Consider the following 27,595-nt stretch of genomic DNA (forward strand, 5'->3'; position numbering starts at 1 on the left):
AAACTATGGACTTTACAAAGAGTAGCAAATTGTTGTTGTGCATATGTGCAGTATATACCCAAAACAAGCTTGTTGAATGCAAAAACTATAGACTTCACATGCATTCAACTCAAACAAATTTGGAAGGGAAGGGAAAACAAATATGTCTAATAAATACAAATATTAGAAGTCACAATGAATTTGTAAGTAGTTGGGTTGGACTTCTTCAGATTATTTGGGCTTAGAAACAAGTTTATAAACCAACACCTCTCCTTAAGCTTGTTTTATAACACCAAGCAAATTTCTAAACCTCACAAAGTCTTCAAACTTGAGTGGCTTGGTGAAAATATCTGTAATCTGATCATGAGATTTCACGTACTCGACTTGTATATCATTTCTTGTGATGCCCCCTTTGATGTAATGATATTGAGCATCGATGTGTTTGCTTCGATTATGGAAAACAAGATTTTTTACTAAGGCTGTGGCTGACTTGTTATCAATACAAATCTTAGTTGGCTCTTTATGTGTTATGTTTAGCCCCTTTAACTAGACAAATTGCATGGCAAACACAAGAAGTGGCAGCTACATATTTAGCTTCACAACTAGATAGAGTGATAATTGGTTACTTCTTTGATATCTATGTGAAAGTTATGTTTTCCATGAAGAACACAATCCCGCTTGTGCTTTTTTTATCATATATATCTTCACTTCAGTTGTTTTTGTTATATTTGACAAGCTTGCAATCATTAGAAAATGAATAGAACAAGCCAAAATTAATTGTACATCTCAGATAGCGAATAATTCTCTTTGTAGATTTGAAATTGGTGATTGTCGATTCTTCATATATTGACTCACAAGTCCAACGACATAGAGAATATCAAGTTTTATACAAGTTAAGTAGACTAAACTTCTAACATGCTTTTGAAAAGAGTTGAATCCACTATTTCATCATATCTAACAAATAAATAATGTGTGAAATGGTAAATTACATCAAATAAAGTATAGTAAAATTTAAAAAAATAATTTGATAGTTAAAGATTACTCATTGCAACGGTTTTCTATGTGTGATTAGGAGGGGTCCAAAAATAAATTTATATATATTTATTTGGTAGTTATGTATTTTTTTGAGATAAAAAAAAAAACAGAGAAGATGTTGGAAGATTTTGATTTGATTTACTGGAAAGTCAAAATATTCTCAGTAATAAACAATTCTTAGAAGCTCAAATAATTAAAGTGAAGATAAATGCAACTTTTATTGTTAATTTAGAAATGGACTTAAAGTTAAGAAAGAATGATTAAGATATTTTTGACTTAAGTTAAGACATTCAATTAATTAAATTTACAATTAATTTATTTTTGTGAGAGAATTTCGTCCAAATAGATAATGCCAAAACAAATTAAATCTTAATTTACATATGCGATTGCAAGAAATATAAGACATCCAAATTAATCTCTTATTGTTTTTTTATTCTACCACCCTAACTCATGTGATAGAAAAACCTTTCTTTTGTAACAAATTATTATTATGAAATAATCCTAAATGCCCCTTTAATTTTAGTTATCTTTTAGCAGTGATTCTCCCCTGTTGATGAGGTGACAAAGAAGTCAATCTAATGGTCTCTGGGTCGTCGAGATTCCAGATAACTATGTATCTGAGGTTTGGCTTTGGTTGAGGAAACGAGTCTTCGTCTGGGTAGCATCCAGAGAGTTCAAAATTGGGCTACAATGTTGACTCCTTTGGTGAAGAACAGCAAGAATCCGAATCAAAACGTGTGCACTTCGAAATTTCTGTTTCTGATTTTGATTCTCTCACTACTTATATCCTCCTCTTCCTCTTCGTCATCGTCGTCGTCACAATCGGAGGCAGTAGAAGCGTTGCTCAGACGATTGGACGCCAAAAGGCCACCTGCGTCCGTACAGGAGTCAGCGGCAAAAGCTGTTCTCAACAGATTGCTTCCCGCTCATGTTTCAAGTTTTGTATTCAAGATTGTGACCAAGGTACTATCGTCTTCTTGCGGCATTCAATCATTCTTCGGTGACTGGTTATTAATTAATTTTAATTTTGGGTATCTTGGAACTGAGTGGAGTGTTCATATCCTCAATTGCCCAGAAACAGTAGAAACGGAAAGAAGATTACACTTTAGAATTAGTTCTGCGTCTGCTCTAGCCTCTATGATTTGTTTCAATTTTATCAAAAGGGTAAATTATACTTGGCCCCCCAACGTTTGATTAAATTACAGTCAATAATCTACATCTTAGAAATTACAGTGACCTTACTTACAAAGGTTGTATCACATTGCCCTGCCGTTGGACAGCCGTCGATGGCTTCTAATGGAAATGACATTAGCAAAAGTATGTTGAACTTTCCAAAATGCCCTCACTCTCTCTCTCTCTCTCTCTTTATATATATATATATATATATGTTTCACTCCTCCGCTTGATTAAGAGCAAACTCATTTTGCTCCTTTTTTTCGTATGGTTACAAGCACATCCCAAAACCAATCAATGACATACCATTTTCCCATAAACCAAGCTTTATAGCTTCATTGAAATATGGAGTTTTGAGGGTACCAAAAAGCACATCCCAACACCAATCAATGATATACCATTTTGCTTTAAACCAAGCATTATAGCTTCATTGAAACATGGGGTTTTGAGGAAACCAAAATTTTAAAGCTTGGGGGTGGAAAGGTGAGGATTTTTGAGGATTAATTTTTGCAAATGAAAACTAAACCCTAACAGATTTGGTGTTTAAGGAGTAATAGGAAAGTTAAAAATGATGGGAAAACTTTTTGAAATGTGAAAAAAAAAAATCTGACCTTGAGGGTTCTTTATTTGTATAGTTAAGAAATGAGAGGGGCACACTTGTGTAAGTATATATAATGTTAGGGTTACCTCGTGTAAGTATATAAAATGTTAGGTGAGGAGTATAGCATGTAACCTAAATTTGGAGAGATTTAGGTTATGCGGGCACTTATCTAATTTCTCAAATATGTGAAAAAAACAGATTTTTATCAATGGCTTCTCAACAACCTTCCTTTGTCTCCTTCAATGACTTCTTATGTTAGTGCTTTGCGAAGATAGAATGAATCCAACCTTTAAAAGAACCAACATTCTTTCAATGGATTTTGATGGAGAGTGATTAAATTTACCAAAGGCGAAGATGACACATGGCCAAATCTGCAAGCGACACGTGTCCCTTCTAACAAATTGCCACATGTCACCACTTCTCTCTCTCTCTCTCTATATATATATATATATGTGGTTGTTGGGGTCATGAGCTTTGAATGGGTTGAGAAGCATGGGCTAGATATCGTCTAAGGCCATTTTCATGGGTCACATCGTAGGAAATGATCCAACAAGAATCATCCTCGGGCCATATCCTTCTAAATTCTAAATAGCCAAATTCTAGAGGAAAGAGAGAAGCCTAGGACCTTAACTTGCTTGTTACTATCTTCTTTTGCTCGTTCTCTAAAATTTAGTCACTAACTTGATTGTTGGAGATTACCTCGAGGGACAAAAGCCTTGTGCTTGTAGGAGTTAGCAAATGGCCTCGAGTCCCAGTTCCTAGCAACATCACTTGGTGCCCATTGTGGCTTATGGACACCTTCTAGAGGACGAACAAGAAGGTCAGTCCTTGATGTGGCAGGCTATTAGATTTGTGTTAATCGGGTCAGAGTTATACAATAAGTCTTTTACTCACCCTTTGCTCAAATTTGTGTGATTTACCAAGACAGACTATATATTAAGGGAGATTCATGAGGGAATTTGTGGTAGTCACATGGGTGCTTGGTCACTCTCCTAAAAGGGCTTGCGGTTTGGCCCACCATGATCCAAGATGCTAAACACTTTGTGCGGACTTGTGAACATTGCCAAAAAATAGCTAATTTATTGCATGTCCTTGCAATTGTGATGACCCAACTTGCAACGCCTTGTCTATTTGCTCAACAGGGGGTTGATATATGTGCCCCATTCCCTCAAGTGGCTGTGTGGTGCAAATTAAGTTTATCATTGTTGTTGTTGAGTACTTCACCAAATGGCTTGAGGTTGAGCATGTCTCAATAATCATTGTGCATTGGGTCAAATGGTTCTTATGGAAAAATGTGGTATGTTGGTTTGAGATTCCTTTGGTTTTGATCTCTGATAATGGTACCTAGTTCTCAAATCACTCAATAGTTTATTGGTGCAAAGAACTTAGTATCACCAAACACTTCACCTTAGGTGGGCACCCATGGGTCAATGGTCAAGTTGAGATTGCGAATCAAATAATACTCCAGGTCATACGAGCTCGACTAGAAGGGGTAGGGGGCAGTTGGGTGGAGGAACTATCGAGCATCCTATGGGCTTATTGAATAACCCCTCGGACTTCCATGGGAGAGACCCCTTTCGCATTATGTTATGGCTCAGAGGCGGTCATTCTAGTTGAAATTGGGGTCCTGAGCCATCAAATTTAACATTTCTCAGTAGAAGTGAAGGAGCAAAATCTCTGGCAGTAGATGGATTTATTGGATGAGCGAAGAGATCAAACCAGGGTCAAGCAATACCTAACTCTACTCGCTGGAAATGCGTTCGAGGTATTGGCTTTCGGTTTGGTGGGATGTGAAGAAGCTTCAACAATCTCTACTTCCCTCACACGACACACTAATGGGAGCCTAACTCTGCCCGGCCCTACATTGCTAGAACTAATACTGCTACTAGTGCTACTTGGACCCGATAGTAAGACAATAAAAGTTTGATTTTGGGAATCAACAGCAGAAGACATACTTTTTTGAGACTGAACTATGTTGAAAAGAGGACTGAGCAAAAGGAACCAAACAAAGGAGACTGAGCAGGGAGATGCGAGCACTTTATCGAAAGCAAAGAGTCTATGAAGGTAGGAGAATGAGGTAGATACTTAAAGGCCAAGGAGGAACTTGAACTGACGTGTACCCATTTTGTTTATTCTTGGCACGATGATGTGGCAAATCTAGAGTCTCCAAATTGATGCCTTATCAATATGAGGAGAGAGAGATAGAAAAGAAAAGATTCAAGAAGAAGAAGAGGTAGAGAAACTGATGCCTAAAGTGCTCCACTACCTAATCCTTTGGCCAATTCAGCTAGGAGAGAGGGGGCAAGTGCTGGAGAGTGATTAAATTTGCTGAAGGCTAAGACGACACGTGGACTAGTCCTTGAGTGACACGTGCCCCTTCTAAAAATTTGCCATGTGTCATCTCTTATCTCTCTAGTTGATGTGGATATGGGCTCTAGAGTGGTTCGAGAAGCATGGGCCAAATATTGTCCAAGGCCATACTTATGGGTTTCACATCATAGGAAATGATCCAACATAAATCGCGCTTGGGCCATCCTAGATTGAGCTATATAAGCCCTAAATTCTAGAGGTAAAAGAGAGGCCTAGGACATTAACCTGCTTGGTACTATTTTCCTTTGCTCGTTCTCTAAAATTTGGGAACTAACTTGATTGCCGGGGATTACCTAGGGGCACAAAAACCCCCCGTGCTTGCAGGAGTTAGTAAGTGGTGCCTTGGGTCCCAGTTCCCAGCAACATCAGATTTTTCTTCCCACCATGAGATATGAGGGAGGGGGGAAGAAAGAGTGAAATAAGGGAAATGGAGAGTTATATAGAGAGTTAGTGATACATATATATATATATATATATATAGAGAGAGAGAGAGAGAGAGAGAGAGAGAGGGATTGATATATAGAGAGAGAAATGGGTTGAGAGAGAGAGAGAGAGTGTGTGCATGTGCCTATTTTGAATTTTAAATACTAGGGGCAAAATTGTCAACTACCCTACTTCTTAGCTTATGTTTAATGGAGGGAGGTCACTGTAATTTTTAGAATATGGGGGTACTGGCTGTAATTTAGTCAAATCTCGGCGGCACCCTGTGTAATTTAGCCTTATCAAAAATAGTGATAAAAGCTCCTTCTTGCTTGTTTGAGCTTGGCAGTTCAAGAGTGAAATATTATGTAAAGTAGCAAAGTTGATATATAGCCCCATATAAACTGCTGTGGTAGGACAGATTTTCAATTCCAATTTATTTTTCAGTGTAAGCATATTGGAATGGTTATCCAGTTAGAATCATTCTTTGTCATTACCTTAGCACAATGCTAGATAAAAGGCAGTTTGTAATGCATCAGTGTAATGGTTTCTAAAAATATCAGAACAAAAAAATCTTGTTCTTGAAAAGCATATGAAATGGAAGAATGATTAACATTACCGGAAAATGGAAATGCTGGCAAACAGCAATTTATCTTACAAGTAATGAGTAGAAAATTAAAGATTACCCAAGAAAGATAATTTTGCCTTCTACTTCTGTCCTCCCACAAACCAATGAGTTACCAGTATGAAGATTTTGAAAAAACCAATCTTTTCAAACAGGAAACATATGTCATGGCTATGGCTACTTTTACATTTAATTTCAGTCTTATTTCTGTTTGTTTAAATATGTACTGCTGTATTTCCTTATTGCATTTATATTCTCGCTAACAGATTCTGTAGGCTATAGGAGGCCACGTGTAAGGCCTTAGGAAAAGACAAAACATTCTGTTGTAACCTGCTGGGGAGGGAAGGATCTGCTGTATCCACTCCCACTCCATGCGCCTATATGTACTACTCCCATTCCACAGGAGGAGGTATGAAAAGATTGAATACAAAATCATTCTGTTTCTCTCTATCTCTCTCTCGCATCCCTCTATTCTCTCTGTTCTTTCTACCTTCCTACTCGACTCTCTTCCTTCTAAACCACCGAGCCTAGGGTAGCTTGTTGTCACCATTGTCTAGGACCGTGACAACATAGTACTACATTCAAAACTAGGTTATGTGGAAAATAAGAAAGTAAATGTCCTTATGTACATGTAATAATTCATATATATGAGTTATGTCATTTTCATTCCTTTCCTTCCCATTAAAAAATCTTTGTTCCAAACATAGCCTAAACTTTTTGAGCTGGGAAGAAATATGTAAGGTGCTCTCCGTTCCTAAAATTTATTTCTGGATGTATACAATAACTTATTGGTTGGTCAAATGCTCTTATGCTTTTAACTGTTCTTATATTTACAGAATGCTAATGTTGTTTTCTCCTTTTTCATAATTGATTATGTTATCTCATTATCAACTTTTAGGACATTTGTGGCGGACCCAGTTGCTTCCAGATAACAAATTACAAGAACTCAAGTGGGAATGTCCCTGAGATAATGTGGGTAGTTTTGACCATTACTAGAGATTAATCCACCTTCTTAAAGATCAAACTTGTTGGTGACTTGCTTAAAGTCGTTAGATTTTCTCCAAGTTGTTTTGTCTTCAATTACCATATAATCTCAATCATCAGGCTTTCACTTTACTTAGATTTCAAGTCAATGCTGTTTTGAGATGGATGTGGATATATATGATAGCTTTGAGAAAAAATTAATTTGATTTTTTTGTTTCTCATATGCTTCTGTTGCAATTATAAATTACCTGTTTTGAAGCTTATTAGACTTCTTGGGGCATCTTTAGAATTGGAAGACTCTTTTGTTTTTAACATCCAACCGAAAGTGAGAAGCAATAATTGATAACGAGGCATTAACGTATGCATCACATGAAAAGAAAAACTAATTTACGCCTTATGATTTGACAACTTCTTTAGTTTTATCTTAATCAGCAGTATAATTAAGATGCCTTTCATTTCTATGTATTTTTTAGACAAGTAAATCAGTAAAATGTTAAAACAAAAAGAATTCCTTAGGGGGTGAACTCTTTACAAAAGGCCTCTTGAGGGGCAAACACTTTACAAAAGAATCAGCAGGAAATAAAGATGCTTAAAGGTCATCGAAAAATTATACAATGGAGGACAAACAAAAGTAGGGGCCATCCTCAATTAAGAGTACAAGTAGAAACTATGCTATTGTTCAATTCAAAACTGAGCTCTCTCATCATTGAAGACCCTCCTCTTTCTTTCCTGCCAAAGGTACCGGGAAATGCACAAAAAAATACTCACCAAGTGGGTCTCTCTATCACGGGCTGGCAATTTTGCTCCAAAAACCCAAATACTTCCTCACTGATTTTGGCTTAATCCAATAAATTGCCCAGATGCAAACCATACTACTCTAAACCTCCCAAGATACCAGGCAATGTAGTAGAAGATGGTCTACAGTCTCTTTCTTTAAAAGAAAAAATCAACCTTAATTTTCTATTTCCAACTAATTTCCTCTGTTATCAGCAACCTCTTTCCTTCAGCTTTCATGGACCTGTCTAGAAGAAAATGGTGGTTTTTAATTTCCACGAGACATCAAGACATGAACATGCAGTTTTCTTAATTTAATTTAGAGTATGTGAATTTGTAATTTTTTTTTTTTTTTTGGGGGGGGGGGGGGGAGGGGGGTGTTGTAAAATTTCTGGTTATTTGATTTAAAGCTTAATTCCATTTCTGACATTGGTGATGTCACAAATATTACAGATAGATGTGTGTTTAAGGAAGCATAAGTTCAAAAACTCAAGATGAACTTTAGGCAGTGGTTTCTGATTGAAAATAGTACTTAATTCTTGTCTATTTGTTTATTTTAATAAAAGAAAAGGATGGAAGGTCCTAAGGTTGGAAAAATGTGTACTAATATATCCTTGACAAAACAGGATGGATGCTTTTGCATTTTTGTAAGTGAGGCACTTATTTCGTGATTATAAAGTTTTCTTTTGTTTATGTTTTCTAGGATAGAAGGTGTTGCTGCAGTTGAAATTGCATCTGGTCTCCATTGGTATTTAAAATATTGGTGTGGAGCACATGTTTCATGGGACAAGACTGGTGGCATACAGATTGCTTCTGTTCCCAGGCCAGGATCTCTGCCTCTTGTTTCAGATGGAGGAGTGAGAATTCAACGCCCAGTTCCATGGAACTATTACCAAAATGTTGTAACTTCCAGTTGTAAGTGCTACATCACTACATACTCCTCCTTCCTGTTGGTTACTACAGCATTAGGCTTCTTAGCTAGGCAGTGTTTATTGATCACCGTGTATCTTTGTCTGTCTGATTTCCTAAGTTGAGAGAAAGAAAAATAACAAACTGTCAAGTCCCTAGAGTTGGGCTTGGACAATTATGGAATTCTGGACATAGAACAGAATAGGAAGAGAGAGAGAGAGAGAGATGAGAGAGAGAGAGAATAAGAGAGAGAGGCAAAAGATTATTTCTGTTATTCAATGCCTGCCCTTCTCCTACTACTTTTGGTTACATATATAGTCTCTCTTTAACCGTTTATAACTTCTCACAATTACCATCTAATTAACTGTTACAACTGTAATTTATTAATATTCCCTTCCTACCCCTGAGATCGTGACACAAACTTTGACAATCTAACATGTTTATAGTTTCTTGACTTGTAATTTATCCAGCTAGAAAATGTTGGTGCTCTTTAAATGGCCCTTCGCAACCCAAAATTCCATGCCTTTGGGACGGACATGTTATATTGAACAAAAAAGAAATGAGCATGGAATTGGGTTTGTCAAATTTTGATAAGAGAGATTTGACTTGATTAAACTGATAGGCGTCCACCTGTTCTGAATGAATTGGATGCTAAGTGGTGAAATGCACCTGTTTGTTAATTAGGAAGCTAGCCTAAAAAGAGTTCTTGATGAGCATCTCTTACCAAAGCAAATATTGTTCCTAAGAAAGTTTTTAGATCTAGCTATCTTGGAGAATGTTTTATCCTATTCCATGTATCACCTCTAATTTATTAGTGGAATTAGTCTATACCAAGGGAGTAAAATAAAGGGAAAGGGCTTAGAAACTGCAACAACATGGGCCATGTTCCCATGGTGGATCCTTCTTTCTTGGGAATAAAAAAATTTGTGGGAGATCACAGTAGAAACCTTTAAATGGAAGAATTTTCTGAAATATAGACCTTTAAACTAAGAGCTCTAGGAGGTATTTAGTGCATTATTTTGAGAAAAAAATAACTATATTCACAATGGCACCCAATAGTAAGGATCAAAGACTTCTGGGATATGAGTGTCTTGTTGGTCTGCATATGAGGATGTTCCCATATTCAATGCCTTAAATCTTGATGGTTCAGCTGAGTTTTGATGGCTAACAAATAATACTAATTTCCCATTGGGTATGGTTTGAAAAGAACCATAATTGTTCGTGTGAGAATTTCTGAAATTTGACCTTAATTGATGGCACTACACTTCTTAGAGAATTAATGGTGTGCGAGTTATTTGTCCCTGATCTGCAGTCCTGTTGCTGTGAACCACCTGCCGGTAATTTGACTCTAATTCAAGTACTTTAAGACTGTTAACTTAAATGTGGAGTAAAGGAAAAAAATAATTCTAATATATAGGATTTAAAGCATAGGAATCTCACAGTTCTGTCCTTCCCTATCATGCTTACTTTCCAATTTCTTTCCTTCTCCAAATAATGTGGAGTTGGGAACATATGAAGGTACTTTGTTAAGGATTAACTTCCATTAATCACTACTATCTAGCCTAATTGGGCCTTGCTCAAATCATGGTAGTGGTATTGGGTCAGAGAAGCAAGGTGTTTTTCTATGGGATGCTCTTGGGAAAGTCCCATTGAAAAGTTGTGCTTACATTCAGGGACCTATTGCAAGTGGTAACACTTGATGGCATCTAACAACTGCATGTATTCCTTCTTATCAGTTTTTAATTTTTTAAATTAATTTTCCTTCTTGTAGGTCTCTGTGAACAAAGCCTTTTGTCACAGCTTTATCTAATCTGTTATTAAAGGGCACAGAGAGGAGAATAAACCTTAATCATAGATTCTGAGGTTTAGAAAATAAAGAGTCTGAGGTTTAGAAAATAAAGAGTCTGACTTGTTCTGAACTTGAGGTTTATGAGTGAACAGAAATGTAACTCTCTTAAGTCCAGCGGTACATTAGTCCATTATGGTATCACAGCCTGCTTTTGTTGATATGATAATATGGCCATATTTACAGATTCCTATGTTTGGTGGGACTGGGAAAGATGGGAGAAAGAGATTGATTGGATGGCTCTTCAAGGAATTAACTTGCCCCTAGCATTCACAGGGCAAGAAGCTATTTGGCAGAAAGTTTTTTCAGTGAGCAAATAGACCTATTATTATTATTATTATTATTTTTTTGATGTTCCAATCAATTTAGCTGTTATTCTTCTTGAACAATTTTGGCTGAAAATTAGAGTTGTAGCAACTGGCATATGAATTCTAGCACAAGACCTGTTGGCATGTCAAATATTCTCTCTCTTTCTTTAGCGGTAATGGAAAACATGTGCCCGTTAGTTTGCTTTCGTATATTCTGGGGTCATAGTAAAGGAATAAGATTGTATGATTGACCAAAATTTGATTTTGCACCCGTGTCAGTAAATTAAATTGTCTAATATTTTTCAGGTCTAAACATGGAATATCCTTATTGGGTATATCTCTGCCAAAGTTTTTCTTTTGTTATTGGAGGAGTTTTTTTTGTTTATCTTTCAGACATTCAGGGCCTCTCATGGGAAGTTGTTCCTCTAACCATTTGTAAATGTCCTGTACTGTCAAATAATGCCATGTGCTTCAAAATATACTGGAAAATAGGATAGTATAATGCAGAAAATTGTTTCTTTGGAGAAATTTTGTTTGTAGCATAAAAGTATGTTCCTAACACCTTATTGTACAAAAATCCAAGATATATTACAAGGGAATCACATTCAATCTAAAGAGAACGGTGAATATACAAACTTTTTTGTGGTACTCTTTTTGTTGTATGCATGGAAATGAATCAAACTTCTTATGCAATGTATTATTATCTGTGTTTTGAAAATATTTCCCTTAGTCATAAAACTAATTCATTTAATAGAGGACAAATTTTAGGTCATTTACTCATGGTGATAAGATATTAGCGATCTGTTCCTGCCATTTGCAGACCAAGTTCGAAACATTCTTTTTCTATTTACTGAACATTTGCCCTGATATCATTTGTCTTTTTTTTTTTTTTTTCTGTACATAAGAAATTCAGTAAATAAGACATCATTTGTCTTTTAATTTACATGATTAAGGAGTTCATTTTTTTTTGTTCAACTCGATGCACTAGCATGTCCTGCTGGTCTAAGCTAAATTCAGCTTCTTGTGGACTTTTTTCTTGTGCAGATGCATCTTTACCGTTGCATGTTGAGCATGGAATTGTTAATGTAACTTTCTGTTGGTGACTATATGAAAAATTTCAGCAGTGCCCTTTCTCTAGTTGTGTAAAATGATCCCATGGTATCCATGATGGTTGAGTCATATTGGTTACAATCACTTCGTTGGTGCTAGATTGCTGACAGTGTATAGGCTCATGCTTTGTGTCTTGTTCTTTTTGAGGATGTCTATTGAGTGAAAAATCATTTTCTAGTTCCTAGGATGCATATATTTCTCTGATGGTACTTCTGGTTTCAGTATACAGTTTTGACTAGGAATCATTTATGTTATCCTTGCTGCCATCCATGGATGCTAAGATCAATACCTGCAAGTTCATTTATATTCTGATTTCAGATATATATATATATATATATATATTTTTTTTTGCCGGAGGATTTCTGATTGTTCAATTGCAGGGGTTTAATATCAGTATGCGAGATTTGAATAATTTCTTTGGTGGCCCTGCTTTTCTTGCCTGGGCCCGTATGGGAAATTTGCATGGGTAAGCTATTGCATGCCTATCTAAATTGGAGATTTTATTCTATAGAAGTGAAATGTGCTTTCTTATATCTATTTTTGATTTGTTCATCCTTTTAAATTATGCTTGGAAAATATTTGTAGACGTGGATAGTTGTTCTTTCCAAACATGTTGCTATTGGCACTTTTGACTGAAAGATAGGAACAGAAAAAGGAAATTCATGTTACCATTTGGAGTTATCTATAGATTTAATCAGAATACATACAAATATCAAAATTTTGCAGTCATGAAAACTGTGCTTAAGTGCACAGATGTTGTTTATTAGATATGTTTAAAATGGAGCATAAAATTGAAAGATCTAATGCGTTTATCTTGCCATATGAGAAAGAGGGGATGCTGGTTTTCACTTCTTCACCATGTTTTGGTCTTAATGTTTAGTTGGTGTTATTAAAAATAAGCATTTGCATCCTGTCTGCACTTCACCCTCTGCCACCAGCTCCATCTAAATATTTCCATTGGTTGATTAAATCAATCATATTCCAGAGCTGCCTGCTTTACTTTTCTGCCAATTTTTTGAAGTTACATTATTCAAGTCGTGAATTCCTGCAGATTGGGGGATATTGAATGTTCAAGGGGAATTTTCTAAAAAAAATTGAGACCCTGAATTTCAGGCTAAAGTTGAATAGTGACGTAAAAACTAGAATAAAAATAGCCATATGTTTCCAAACTATAAACTTTATACGGAATGGGAGAATGCAGAATAAACAGTTACAATCGCCTCAGTTTGAATGTATACTGTAAAACATAGTAATGTACACTTTACAATTATACCCTTATATAATACTCCTGAGAACTTAAATACTTGTTAGCATTCCTCTCAAGCTGGAGTATGTTATAGATTCCAAGCTTGTTACAGATAAAGTTTATTTTGGCTCCCCCAAAAATTTCAGCAAACAAAGTTTTGAGCTGATCTTCAAACTTTGTGCAAGTAGTTTTAACAATAATTTTTAAAGCCTTTTTCATAAAGTCACAATCAACCTCAATGTGTTTAGTCTTTTCTGAAACATGGGATTGGAAACATTGTGGACTGCTACCTGGTTGTCATACATCAATTCCATTGACTGTGAATGTTGAGCTCCATGCTCTTTGAGGATTTGTTTTAAGCATATGAATTCACATGTAGGATGCGTCATGGCTCTAAACTCTGATTTAGCAGTAGATTAAGCTATCACTATGTGCTTTTTACTCCTCCAAAATACTAGGTTACCTCCAACAAGAATAATATCTTATGGTAGACCTTTTGTGGATGGAGAATTTGCCAGCTTTAATCTCTGAACTCGCATATGTTAAGCTCTTGATACAATTAAACATGTTTCAAGTGCGCCCTTAAGGTATCTCAAAATGCAACTTACAGCATCTTGATAATTGACTGAAAATGCTCATGGAAAAAATAATATTTGGTCTGGTAATAGTCAAATAATTCATATTTGGACTAGTCTATGATATCAGCTGGGATCGTTTGATCACTTTTTATCTGCAGCAAATTTAGTATTTTTAACCATAGGAGTCTCAACAAGCCTGACACATAACATCCTTGTCTTAGATAATAAATCAAGAACATATTTTCACTAAGAAAGAGCAATACCAATGGGGGATCTAGCAAAAAATTAGTTATGGCCAGAGTGTGAAACCAAAATATAGAAACAATTTGTACTTAGTTATGCAGGTTGTTTCATATAGGCTTATTCATTAAGATCAAAACATAAGAAGCCATTTTTCACATCAGGTTGATAGACAAGCTAGATGCAATTTATGCTACCAGGGAGGAAGTCTCAAAATTTTGAGACCCTTTGCCAGCAAGTGAGCTTCTAACTTGTCCACTGTACCATCTCAATACACTTTTTGTAGATTTATATTGAGAAAGAGGTCTAAGAACCCCCAAGTATCATTAGAGCACAAAAGATGTCTCTCTTTCCAGTCAGAATCAACTAGAGCTTCATATAAAGAGTTAGGAGTGGAATAGAAGACAAAGAGGTATTAAGGATTAATGTGATGGGGACTAGAGTTAGGACGCAACATTAGACATGGGATTGATGAGGAGTAATGTATCAACACCAGTGTCAACCGATCAATAAGATTGATAGAGCATGTTGCATCTGTGAATACTGACATTATCTTTATGTCAACCTGTACTCCTTTTTAGTCCCTTGTATTGTTTTACTTACATGTGCACCTTGAGCACGAACCTCAACAGTGCTTTCCATTTTATATTTCTGAACATTTTGTATTTTTTTTTTCAATGAAAAATTTGATTCTTATACCATCCTCTATCTTTATGCCATTACTGCACCTCTAAGATGCCCTGGCTTTCATTCCATTTCCAATTTTCTTGTAATAATCTGAAATTTTTCAAAATTACAGTTGGGGTGGGCCTCTATCACAGAATTGGTTGGATCAGCAGTTGGGATTACAAAAACAAATTTTATCACGGATGATAGTGTTGGGCATGACTCCAGGTCTAGCCTGCTACAGTTTCCATATTGCCTTATGTTTGCTAAATCCTGTGATTTTGCTTGTGTCTAATCAAAAAGGATTTTCCTTTTTTATCAGTGCTGCCATCTTTCTCCGGAAATGTCCCAGGAGCTCTCAAAGAAATATTTCCTTCTGCCAAAATAACAAGACTAGGGGATTGGTACTCAATGTTCTTGCTCTTTGAAGTTCTTATTTTTCAATGTAGTACTTTATTCATGTTCCTTTTTGAGATACTACTGTGTCTTAAGTAGTTTTGTTCTATATGGTCTAACTTTTACCAAGTAAATGTCACATGTGCAGTACTGTTATTAATTTAACTCTGAGGTCCCATCCTTCAATAGCATGATTGGGTGAACCAGGCTAGATTACTTCCTGTGTCAAAATCAAATTTTATGATTTTATTTCAATGTTCATGTGTTTCAAATTTCATTCTTTCAGTTAATTGTGCCAACCGAAGGGGAAAAAGATGAAAGTTGCCTTTTTGAGAAGTAGCAAGATAGAACTACACATATTTTCCTCATGTTGCATGAATGATACTCATCAGCTTGTTGGAGCTGGCAGAATGGTATCATTTGTTGACTACAATTCTTCCACAAACACACTCCTGCTGTCCTTGGGGAGATGTGGAGAATATATTGATGGGAAAGTAAGAAAGGCCAAAAAAGAAAGAGAATGGGAAAACAAAGATGGGGGTGTTAAAAGTCTTCCAACCCTATTGTGCATAAGGGAAGGAAGGAATAGATACAAACGGAGAAGAGAAAAGACCACGAGAATGATGGGAGCAAAATTGTCTTCCTAGCTTCTGGATCATCCTAACCTATGGTGGGAGTGGTAAATAGGGGGAAATGGGGGGGGGGGGGGGGGGGGAGAGAGGGAGGGAATCCCTTATGGGGAATGATGCCACAAGGGATCAGATCTCCATAATGTCTCCCTCCAAGAATGAGTCTCCAAATGCTAGCTTATTGAAGCCAGCATGTGAATCTCCAATCCCACTTGAAGGGATTGAGCATGTGAACATCCAGTCTTTCCTTTTGAGGGTCTAGTCCCATCCATGTCTCAGCCTCATGTGGTGGCACATGCATCTCTATAATCTCTCCCTTTGAAGATGAAGTTCTTCATAATCTCTTCCTGTTTGAGTTCTCTGCAATGTTTCTCAAGTGGCCTCGGGAGATGGCATGTTGCATCTTCACATTGTCTCCCCTGGGCATTGACACTTGATTAGACTTGCAGCATATCCTTGCATTCATTGATATAACACTCTGCTTGAATGTTTTGCCATATTTCCTTTCTGCCATGTGAAGTTGAGATCTCCAAATGTGTTATTTCTCTTATTTTTGAACCTTGGCACCTTAGACCAAGGTAGGACCCAGGTCTCCTCTTGTAAGGCCCTCATAAGTTTTTGTGGATTAGAGGCTACAGCACTGGGTTTCATCAAGGCCTGTTCCTTTCTTAGGAGCTTGGTATTGACTAAGTATGAGGGAGGAAGGGAGGGGGACCAACCTTCAACTTTATTACTAACATGATCCCGTGACTATTATATCATCACTGCATAATGGCTCATTTTAACCATTAATGGAGTGTCCAGCCATAAGTGACTGCCATATTCTTTGAACTTAGGCGTTAAAGATTATGACCTCCTCTATAAGGTCTTGAGCATCAGAACATTTTACACATTTGGATTTTCTATTCAATGCCACTCTAGTGATTTCTTAGCCCTCTCCCTTTATATTTCAGCCATCCATGTGTGCTTGATGCCTTCTGTGATTTCCAGATTAGCACTACAACCCTCTAGAACTAATGAACAGAATGCATTCTTAATTCACTCACATGCACAAATAAAGATGGTGTCTTCAGAAGCATCCACTGACAACAGGTTGTAAGCCCTTTTTAGAATATGCTACTGTCACAGGGGTGGGGATAACATAGATGCATGCTACCTGCACTAAAGGATGGAGATCACTAAGGTCAATCAAGCCAACTCTACTCCATTTATGGTTCCTTTAAAAATTTTATTTGTTTTTTTTTTCTTTTTTCCATTATCCTAGTATATGATAAATTCTGCAGATTTATGAAGATACTAAGTAACATCTTGTATTTAACTTAGAACCAAAATTCTCGGTCCACTCCAATTTGACAACTTGGATAAGGGTTTAAGAAGCAAGGTATTGGCTCTTTAGTTGATTTTGCCGAAGATGCTGAAATTCCACATCAGAAGAATAGTAGAGCTTGGGCTTCTCAATCCCCTGTGAATTTGAACCTTGCCAACTTAAAATGGGTCATTTCTTATCTGTAGACAGAGTTCTTTGTGTGTGGAAAGTTTGCCGTGTGCATTATTAAGTCTAAAACTGCTAGCTTTGGCAATAAAATTGTTTAATTTATAACCTGAAATATCTGAAACTGGTTAGGGAGCTTGGTCCAGTATGAAAATTTTCAAACCTGTCCCCGCCCTCCAAGAAACAGATATTAGCATGCATCCAAATGGGTACCACATTGAATTTTATGTGGACTATTTTCTTGCAAATAATCCATAGTCAAAGGGCCTTGAACTCTTCTTCTGGGTGTGGTTTTGGGAGAAAGGAGCCAGTTCATTAGCTATGAGAATAAAAAGGGTATCTGTTTAGAGGCAAGACAAACTTCTTCTCTCAAATGCATCAGTTCATGCAATGGAGAATTTACTTTGAACTGATGTCATGTCTACAAATCTGCTTGGACAGAGATATCTATGGTGGAAATCTATAAATGCTACCAAAATTCTGGGATTAAATTAATTTTGTTTGTTTTTCTGAAATGATGTTGCATCTGGGTATTTTCATTAGTAATCATATGCTGACTTTCTATTTTGGATGATCTCAAATGCATTTGTCATTACTGTAGGAATACTGTTGATGGTGATACTCGCTGGTGTTGTACCTTCCTTCTTGATCCTTCTGATCCTTTGTTCATAAAGATTGGGGAGGCTTTTATTAAGCAGCAAATCAAAGGTGTGACACATCAGATATTCAGTCACTTAAAACAGCTATGATTATCAAACTTTATTAGTTAGCAACCTGCAATTATGGTAGCACTTGATGGTTTCACCACTGAAATTGATAAATTCCGCTTCTTATGTAGTGTAGCTTAGCAGTTGAAAGGGGAATTTGAAATTTCTATGGCTACATCCTCCTTAGTATTGTGTTATTTGTACTGTGGTAAGGGTAGGTTCTTCCCAGATTATGGTAGTCCTTGTTTTCCCCCATCTTTTCCAATCTTTTTTGGGGCATTCCAACTATTTGGTTGCAGTCTTAAGCATGCAATACTTTAGGATTAGTTTTAAATGATAAACATGCAAGGCACAAGCTGAAGCAGTAAGGCTTTCTGGTTCTCCATGGACCTGAGAGGGATTTAAGCTAATAGTGGGTGTATTGTTAATAGTGGGTGTCACAATACAGCTACCAATATTTGCACTTATTTTGTTCATGTCAAAGTTTGTTAAGCTATATCTGTTGACATTGACTTTCAATTTAAATTTTCTCTTCTTGGCTTTTCATAATTACTTTGTCTTGGTATTATCCAGTCTTTTCTGTTTTGTAATTCATTGACTATGCTTTCTTGCTTCTTGTTGCAATCCTGTTGCAGAATATGGGGATGTGACAGACATCTATAACTGGTAATTTCTGTCATTCTATATTTACTGTATCCTCCCATCTTGGAGCATATATTAGATTGAAGTGTTCTCTATTAGGTCATATTACCTAACATTTTAGGATCTCATGAGTTTTTTGCTTTTATGGTCTTATAGAATTTTAAAATTTTATTTCCGTTATATTCCTCGAATTTCCACCCAATATTTAGGTTCATTGCTGTCTTCTGAAAACATATTATGTTTTTTAAAAAGAAGAAATACAATTTTTTGGGTATTGATGTACTGTGTTACATTGAGTTGACTCTGTCCACGTGCTACAATTTACTGTGTTGGTGGTCTCTTCAACAAGATGGAGCATAACAATTGCAGCCTTGCCTGCTTTGCCCTATATAAAGGTCATGTATATGATTTTTTGCGTGGATAAACTTGATCAATGCCAAATAGCCCTCCCAGCTGCCAGGAAAGTCTAGCACACTGTCCTGTCCATAAGCTAATCTCAGCGTAATTGACCTTTCTATGCGTGGTTGGAAAGTTGTGCCGAATAGCATGTGTACCCAATGCCTCCTCAAGCCTATTCTAGAATTGAACTCTGAACAACAACAGATCATTGGTTCTCAGTGCACCCCCCCCCCCAAAAAAAAAAAAAAACAAACCAGATCATTGGTTGATACTGACTATGTTGGTACTCGATGTTACTGGATACCTCCCAAACATTGAGCCTCCTCCTAACCTCCAACAAATCTTCTAGCTTAAAATATTATCATTATTGGTTATTTTTATTTATTTATCATGTGTGGCAAAACTTATTAGTATCATGGGTTTGTCTGAAAATTTCCTCATGAGTTCTTATCTGCTGCATACCCCCTTCTACCAACCTGTTTATATACCCACCCCCTAGATGCAAATTTGTTTTGATCGTTTTTTCTTTGGATAATTACAATGACTACACTGAGGTATGTCTAAAATACGTGTCCACTTGGCTGACGATTTATACAAGCCATCATTAAACACATAAAAAATTGCCCCCTTCTGTTAAATGACCACGTCATACCACTATGAAAGTCACCATAACCATTGCAACTAACCACCATTGGAGCCTACTATCTAAGCCACCTTTCTACCATATCACACTATTCATCTGTCTTCCTATATCTAAACCTTCTTTGGTCAGAAGTCTTTATTGTAGTGCCATTCCTCCCACCCTATCCTCACCTTTCCATCTCTCCCTGTGATAAACTACCATCTCTTGATCCCCATGGCTAGAAGTCACAAACTATTCTTCTCATCTTATGTTTCTCCAACACCATCATTCTGAAGACTGACATCTCCTCTATGACAATTGAACCACCACCAATAACACCATCATAATTCATGACCCCCTGCTCTACCACCCTAGATCCATTATGGTCACTGCAATCATCCACCCCTAAACCATTCATCATCAGCCGTCAAAAACTAGAGTCACCTATTACTAGATTTCTCCAAATTTAACCAAAATTAATCTCAAAGCTGAAGCTTTATTGACTTATTGACTACCACATCACCATGGGCAAAGTTCTATCCCTACGGACCATACCAACACCACCATTCTTTTCATCTGGTAAATGACCTAAAATTTTCATCACTCTTTCCATTGCAGCTTCACTGATAACCATCTCACTCCCCCTTTCTCTCTATTATACATCCATATTACATGTATTTGTGTATAAGAGAGAGATAGGTCTGGAGGAATCAGTACTAGCAACTTTTGGGAGGTTAAGGTGAGGTGGCTAGGTTGCAAAGTCTTTAAACTGTATTGAATTTGATCCTTTTGCCATGTACACTGCTAGTTACAGAGAGTGAGATGAGAAAAGATGGTGTTGAAAGTAGGATGATGACCACCAGGTGGTCGATAGGAAGGTGTTAGGCTGTTCTCTCTTTTACCTTGGAATTGTTTGGATTTTTTTTAAGGTACATTTTCCATGCAAAGGATGAAAAAGATTATTCAGCACTTGTTTCCCCAGCTTCCAAAGAACTTTGGCATAGGTGGTGATTGGTGTACCACTCAAAATTGGGGAGTATCCTGTGTATTTTGGCAAATCTTAGGGTATAATTGACGTAATTTACTTTTGATGATTGCTGCCTTAAAATTATTATCATGCCATATCGATAAGTTCTTTTCTCAAATTTTTTCCCTGTACAAAATCTAATGGTAAGTGATCTTATTTAACTTTAGTGTTGTATACTTGATTGTACTGTTTACTCTATGAGTTCATTTGTTGTGTATTAATAAGAAATCTGGTTACATATCTACAGTGACACATTCAATGAGAATCCCCCGCCAACAAGCAATACATCATATATCTCATCTCTTGGAGCTGCTGTCTATAAAGCAATGTCCAAAGGAGATAAAGATGCAGTGTGGCTAATGCAAGTATGTTTCCTTTCCTCTCCTCTACTCTGTCCAACTAGTCCTCCTGCTGTCCCTCTTCCAGTGTCTTTCATGCTGTCAACTCTGGTAGTTTGTCAAGTCTTTGCATTTACTTGCACTATTTGTGTGTTTCTGGAGTCAAGACTGACTATCATGAGAACAAGAAATATCTTGCATAATGATGCGGTCACCAATCAAGACTCGGCCCAAGGCCGACCCAACCAAACCGGAACAGTATCACCAAAATAGTAGTGCCATAATGTTATTTTAATACTTCTTAGGTTTTAGAATTCTATTTGGTTTAGGATTCTACTTTATATTTCTACTTGATTTAGGATTCTATTTCATGTTTCTAATTGATTTAGGATTCTACTTCATGTTTGATTAGGGTTTTATTTTTTTATTAGGATTCTAGTTGACTTTTATTTATGATTTATTTCTGTTAGGATTCTAGTTGGATTTTGTTTTCCAAATATTAGATGGATTTGGATTAGCCAAATACTATAAATATGCCTAGGATCTAGAGTTTGTAATCGAGTTTTTCTTAATCAAATTTCAGCAACCTATTTGGGTTTTCTTAGCAAAACAGTCTTGTTTTTGCGTCTTCTTGAAAGCCAAGCTTCGGCCATTGAAGTTTGCTCTTTCAAAGGTTTATTTTGGTGTGTTTTCTTCACACTCGCGCTACATGCTGCGTCAGGTGGTATCAGAGCAGTTAATCAACCAATCAGATGGCCAATCTTGAAGGTAATGGTAGTGACCAGCCTCGTGACGGTGATCAGGGGTTGTCCGCAGTTTGGAGAGCAATTGAAGAACAACAGGAAGTTACTTGTACTATTCAGCAGCGATTGGAGCAACTTAGCAACCAATTGGGCACCTTACTACGAGTTGATGATGACAGGAACCTGAATAATGGGGTGAATCAAGCCGGAGCGGGAAGACCACCCATTAATCACGTCCTTGTTAATCCTAGAAGACCAGTGATTGAAGATAGCGATGAAGATGATGATTTTGGTCGAGCAATAGCTAACCCTGGTGGTAGAGGGGTTAGGAGGAATGCGCATCAACACAACCATTGGGGCAACAATGAGTATAAACTAAAAGTTGATATTCCTACCTTTAGTGGAGATCTTGATATTGAGGGGTTCCTGGATTGGATCACTGAGGTTGACCGTTTTTTTGAATACATGGAGATCCCAGATAAACGACAAGTAAAGTTAGTGGCTTACAGGTTGAAGGGCGGTGCATCTGTTTGGTGGGAGCGATTAAGAGAAACGAGATTGAGGGAAGGCCGACAGCCAGTTCAGACATGGAGACGAATGAAGCAGCTGTTAAGAGGTAGGTTTTTGCCCCCTGACTATGAACAATATATGTTTGAAGCTTATCAAAAATGTGCACAGGGAATGAAGAGTGTGAATGAATATACCTTTGAGATACCTTTGAGTTTTTGCGATTGGCAGAGAGAAACCAATTGTCAGAAAGTGACAATCAACAAGCAGCTCGTTACTTGAATGGATTGAAGCCTACTATTCGTGATAAAATTGGGGTTCAGATGGTTCTGAGTGTGCAAGAAGCAAGGAACTTAGCTTTAAAGACTAAGTTAATGTTGAGTGAGAGATCTCGTAATGACAACTATCGTTAGTATAGTGGGAATGAAAATAAACAACCAGCTTTTGATAAAGACAAGTCGGTTCAAGGAGGTCAACCCTCTAATCCACCCCATACAGTCAACCCTAATAAGGCTACAACGGGGGGAAACATTCGAGGTACTACTTCTAATCTTTCAAAATCCCCTAATCCTTATGCAAAGCCTATTCTTTTAAAATGTTTCAAGTGCAATGAGGTTGGGCATCGATCTAGTGATTGTCCAAGGAGGAAAACAGTTAACATTGTAGAAAAGGAAAAGGAAGATGTTGCTGAAGAGGAAGTATATTGCGGGCCTGATGGGGAGGATGACGAAGAAGATTATGGACATGGGGAATATACCTGTGTAGTGAGGAAGTTAATGCTATCTCAAAAGAATGAAGATACTACTCAACGGCATAAGTTTTTTCGCACGAGGTGTACGGTGAAAGGAAAAATCTTTGAGTTGATTATTGATAGTGGAAGTTAGGAGAACATCATAGGAAGAGATGTGGTGGCAAAGATGCAGTTAACTCCTGAAAAACATCCAAGCCCTTACATAATTGGATGGATCAAAGAAGTTGGTGGCATACATGTGGATGAACGTTGCAGGGTGCCTTTCTCTGTTGGTAAGTACTCTGATGAAGTCTATTGTGATATTGTTGATATGGATGCTTGCCATATTTTATTTGGGAGGCCTTGGCAATTTGATGTGGATGCTAAGCACTCGGGTAGGAAGAACACATATCAGCTTGAGAAAGAAGGTGTGCGTTATACTTTGTTACCCATAGTGGAAAAGAATCAAACCAAAGCTTCTAAAGTTGAGCTTGATTTCGAAGATTATGTTGTCCCAGCAACCTCAACGTTTGCAAGCTCAGGTCTGATTTATGCTGCTAACATGACAGAAACTCCAAGTTTATTAACTCATACTGGGGTATTTTCCAGTCTCGATGGCTCAAGCATTGCCTTGCAACCCAAGGATGGTGGTGTTTCTTCTGATCGACTTGCGACTATAAAGGAAATGGAGGTCATGGTAGCAAATCCTTCTATAGTTTATTCAAGCTCTGGCATGGTTGAATCTAAGGCAATAAGAACATATTCACCTTTGCAATTGCAAAAGCAAGATGGTCACATGGGTCTCTTTGTGGATAGGGGTGTTGGATCTCCTAGGCTAGTTAACTCAACTGCTGCTATAGCTGATCAAGTGCTTAGACCAAAAGAGGATTCAAGCATCAATATTTTAAGTGATGGAGAGATTGCTGGTAGTCATGGAATAAGCTTTTATTCGAAACAATTGCAAAATAATACTTCTCCAGGCAAGAAAAATCTACAGATGAATTCGGAAGCTGTTGAGGAGTCAAAATCAAGAAAGCTGATGAAAAAAGGACCTATGATAAAATTTACCATATTAGAAAAGCACTCAAGATGGAATGTTCAACGTCCTCAATCTAACAGTAATAATACAGTGGAGGCAGATGGAAACAAACATGGCGATGGTTGGACCCATGCCAACCCAGATATGGCTAAGAAGGGGAGGAATGTCTTTGCTCATGTTCCCTTAGCAAAAAAGTTCAAGCGGTTCAGGAAAATGTCAAGCAACGATTGCACAAATAAGAAGTACAAGGCGACAGTTGACAAGCATAGGAAGCACAAGTTATTTGAGGTTGAGGATGAAGTCATGATATTCTTGAAGAATGAACGAATTCCAGCAGGAAAGCAAAACAAGTTCAAATCAAAGAAATATGGTCATTACAAGATTACGAAGAAGACCAATGATAATGCTTATGTTGTGGATTTGCCTAATCATATGGATATTTCCAAACATTCAATGTGACTAATCTCTCTTCGTACTTACCGGATGTGGATTTGTCCAAACAGAATCAAAATTCGAGGTCGAATTTTTTCTTGAGTGAAGGTGAATGATGCGTTCACCAATCAAGACTCGGCCCAAGGCCGACCCAACCAAACTGGAACAGTATCACCAAAATAGTAGTGCTATAATGTTATTTTAATACTTCTTAGGTTTTAGAATTCTACTTGGTTTAGGATTCTACTTGATTTAGGATTCTATTTCATGTTTCTAATTGATTTAGGATTCTACTTCATGTTTGATTAGGGTTTTATTTTTTTATTAGGATTCTAGTTGACTTTTATTTATGATTTATTTCTGTTAGGATTCTAGTTGGATTTTGTTTTCCAAATATTAGATGGATTTGGATTAGCCAAATACTATAAATATGCCTAGGATCTAGAGTTTGTAATCGAGATTTTCTTAATCAAATTTCAGCAACCTATTTGGGTTTTCTTAGCAAAACAATCTTGTTTTTGCGTCTTCCAAGGAATATTTATAGTATTTGGCTAATCCAAATCCATCTAATATTTGGAAAACAAAATCCAACTAGAATCCTAACAAAAATAAATCATAAATAAAAGTCAACTAGAATCCTAATAAAAAAATAAAACCCTAATCAAACATGAAGTAAAATCCTAAATCAATTAGAAACATGAAATATAATCCTAAATCAAGTAGAAATATAAAGTAGAATCCTAAACCAAGTAGAATTCTAAAACCTAAGAAGTATTAAAATAACATTATGGCACTACTATATTGGTGATACTGTTCCGATTTGGTTGGGTCGGCCTTGGGTCGAGTCTTGATTGGTGACCGCATCATTGAAGTTTGCTCTTTCAAGGGTTTATTTTAGTGTGTTTTCTTCACACTCGCGCTACACGCTGCGTCACATAACTGGAGACCACTAGGCATAAACTTGAAAATCTGGTGATTAGCCACCCATATTTTGCATATTACTGCATAGATGTCTATTTACATGTATGCACATAATCATACTTGAAACAGGCATACTGCGTGCTTTCAAACTCTTCTCTCTGGGGTGAATATATGTTTTTCTTGATTGCATTTTTCTTAACTGCATTGTTCTTAAGGTCTTTAAGAGTTGTAATGTAGCAAAGATTTATTAGGCTGTAAAACGTTCCTGTATAGAAGTCTACTTCTCAGAAGTTCTCTTGTCTGTAAAGGCGTATACATCAAATGGCTTAAAGTTGACTGATTTACTGCCGTGCAGGGTTGGCTATTTTATTCAGATTCTTCATTCTGGAAACCACCACAGATGAAAGTATGAACTGAGTAAGAAGTAGAATTCTTATCATGTAGCTGGTCATATCATTTATCTTTTGAAAGTCATGTTATAGAAATTTTCCATCCTTTTTTTCTTCTATTTGTTTCTTGAAAGCTCATAGGGGCATAATCCTTCATAGAAAAAGCACCACAATGGTTGCATGTAGTGGAAGATGAGCTAGAGCTGCTGCATTGGTGCCCAAATGTAGTGTTAATCTGCAAGGTTCTCGGATTTTCATGGACGGATAGGAGCAAAGAAGTCCAAGATCATATATTAAGGATTGGATTATATAATATTGGGACTTTGGCAGGAAAATCTTTGGAAGTGGTGGATGTGATGATTAGGAGAAAAATTAAAAATAATGTGCCTCCAAGAGATGAGATGGGTTAGAGAGAAGGATAAAATAATGATAGAATCTAGATATAAACTTTGTTATTCAGCGAAGAATCAGTCAAAGAATGGCGCAAACGTTATCCTTTTTGAGATATCTATTTCTCCATTAGTTGTTAACTTTTTAAAGTTTGGCAGGCACTTCTGCATTCCGTTCCATTCGGGAAGATGATAGTTCTTGATTTGTTTGCTGATGCTAAACCCATATGGAGGACATCCTTTCAATTTTATGGAACCCCTTATATATGGTAATCAATTTTTTTTTCTAAAAGCTGCCTCAACATGTCTCTTTATGTGTTACATTTTTTTCCCTGATCCCTTCTGAGTTTTCATTGCCTTTCCATGTAATGAAGCCCAGTTTCTAATACCAGTGATCTTTTTGATTTGAGATTGTATATTTGCATGCATAGTAAGTGCCAACTTCTTATATATATATATCAGGTGTATGTTACACAACTTTGGTGGGAATATCGAAATGTATGGCATATTGGATGCAATTGCTTCTGGCCCAATTGATGCCCGGGTCAGTAAAAATTCAACCATGGTAAGTAGTGACTTATTACCATTCAAGAAAGAATGTTTTCCATGTGTTTCTAATACATTTTTCTGGATCAACAAGTATGACTTCAGAGACTGAAGACCAATGTGCTTCTAAGTTTTAACTCAATTTGTCAAGATAACAAAATGCTGATCCAACTTTTCGTGTCAGCTACATAAATATCTTCTTCCCCTTAAGCAATGTTAATGTTGGTAATTGGATCCCATTCTTCTAAAAAGGGAGTTCTTCATATGTAAAGCAAACAAATCGTTCCGTGTTAAGGTTGTTGAACATCCAAATGATGACATTGGTCATCCTAAGAAGCTATAAAAGGAAAAACAAGTATTCTTTTTGTGCCTTGACATTGAGGACAACCTTGGGGAGGAGGTCTATTTGGCTGTCTTATAATCTTATTGGCTCTGCATATTTGCTATTCCCTATGAAGATGGAAATATCATCTGTGAGGCCACTTGTTGTCTTATTGGACTTCTTTAGCATTCGTCCTAGGTATTAGGTACTTGATCCTTCATTGCAATAATTCCTTTCTCATGGAACCATAAAGTAACGTTTTTTTCTAAGCTAAGTTCACCAGTCGTTAACCAAGCCAATGTGCCATCCTATCCCTTCCTAACAAATCTTCCTTAGATTTGAACGAATGAGGAATGAAGGTACATGCAAGAGAAAATGAAAACCCTAGGTTATCCCTTGCTCATTATTGGATAATCACTTATTCACAAATCCCATATTGGGCTAATAGTTTTCATTTCCAA

The 27,595-nt window shown here is 36.8% G+C and overlaps 1 protein-coding gene across 1 annotated transcript in view; it reads left to right on the forward strand.

The window, feature by feature from the left end:
- The first annotated feature begins 1,547 nt into the window (after positions 1 to 1,547).
- Positions 1,548 to 27,595, forward strand: part of LOC127802445 (alpha-N-acetylglucosaminidase) — a 42,766-nt gene continuing 16,718 nt past the window's right edge. Inside the window, exons 1-13 of the mRNA XM_052338267.1 lie at positions 1,548 to 1,977; positions 7,102 to 7,175; positions 8,665 to 8,876; positions 10,903 to 11,024; positions 12,515 to 12,600; positions 14,998 to 15,092; positions 15,187 to 15,268; positions 17,983 to 18,089; positions 18,724 to 18,754; positions 21,026 to 21,143; positions 25,844 to 25,894; positions 26,426 to 26,535; positions 26,729 to 26,831. Of these exons, the coding sequence (XP_052194227.1) occupies positions 1,705 to 1,977; positions 7,102 to 7,175; positions 8,665 to 8,876; positions 10,903 to 11,024; positions 12,515 to 12,600; positions 14,998 to 15,092; positions 15,187 to 15,268; positions 17,983 to 18,089; positions 18,724 to 18,754; positions 21,026 to 21,143; positions 25,844 to 25,894; positions 26,426 to 26,535; positions 26,729 to 26,831 (1,464 nt within the window). The 5' untranslated portion in view covers positions 1,548 to 1,704. The remainder of the gene's footprint in view (positions 1,978 to 7,101; positions 7,176 to 8,664; positions 8,877 to 10,902; positions 11,025 to 12,514; positions 12,601 to 14,997; positions 15,093 to 15,186; positions 15,269 to 17,982; positions 18,090 to 18,723; positions 18,755 to 21,025; positions 21,144 to 25,843; positions 25,895 to 26,425; positions 26,536 to 26,728; positions 26,832 to 27,595) is intronic.

This window comes from Diospyros lotus, chromosome 5 (assembly GCF_014633365.1).
Source record: "Diospyros lotus cultivar Yz01 chromosome 5, ASM1463336v1, whole genome shotgun sequence".
Lineage (NCBI taxonomy): Eukaryota > Viridiplantae > Streptophyta > Magnoliopsida > Ericales > Ebenaceae > Diospyros > Diospyros lotus.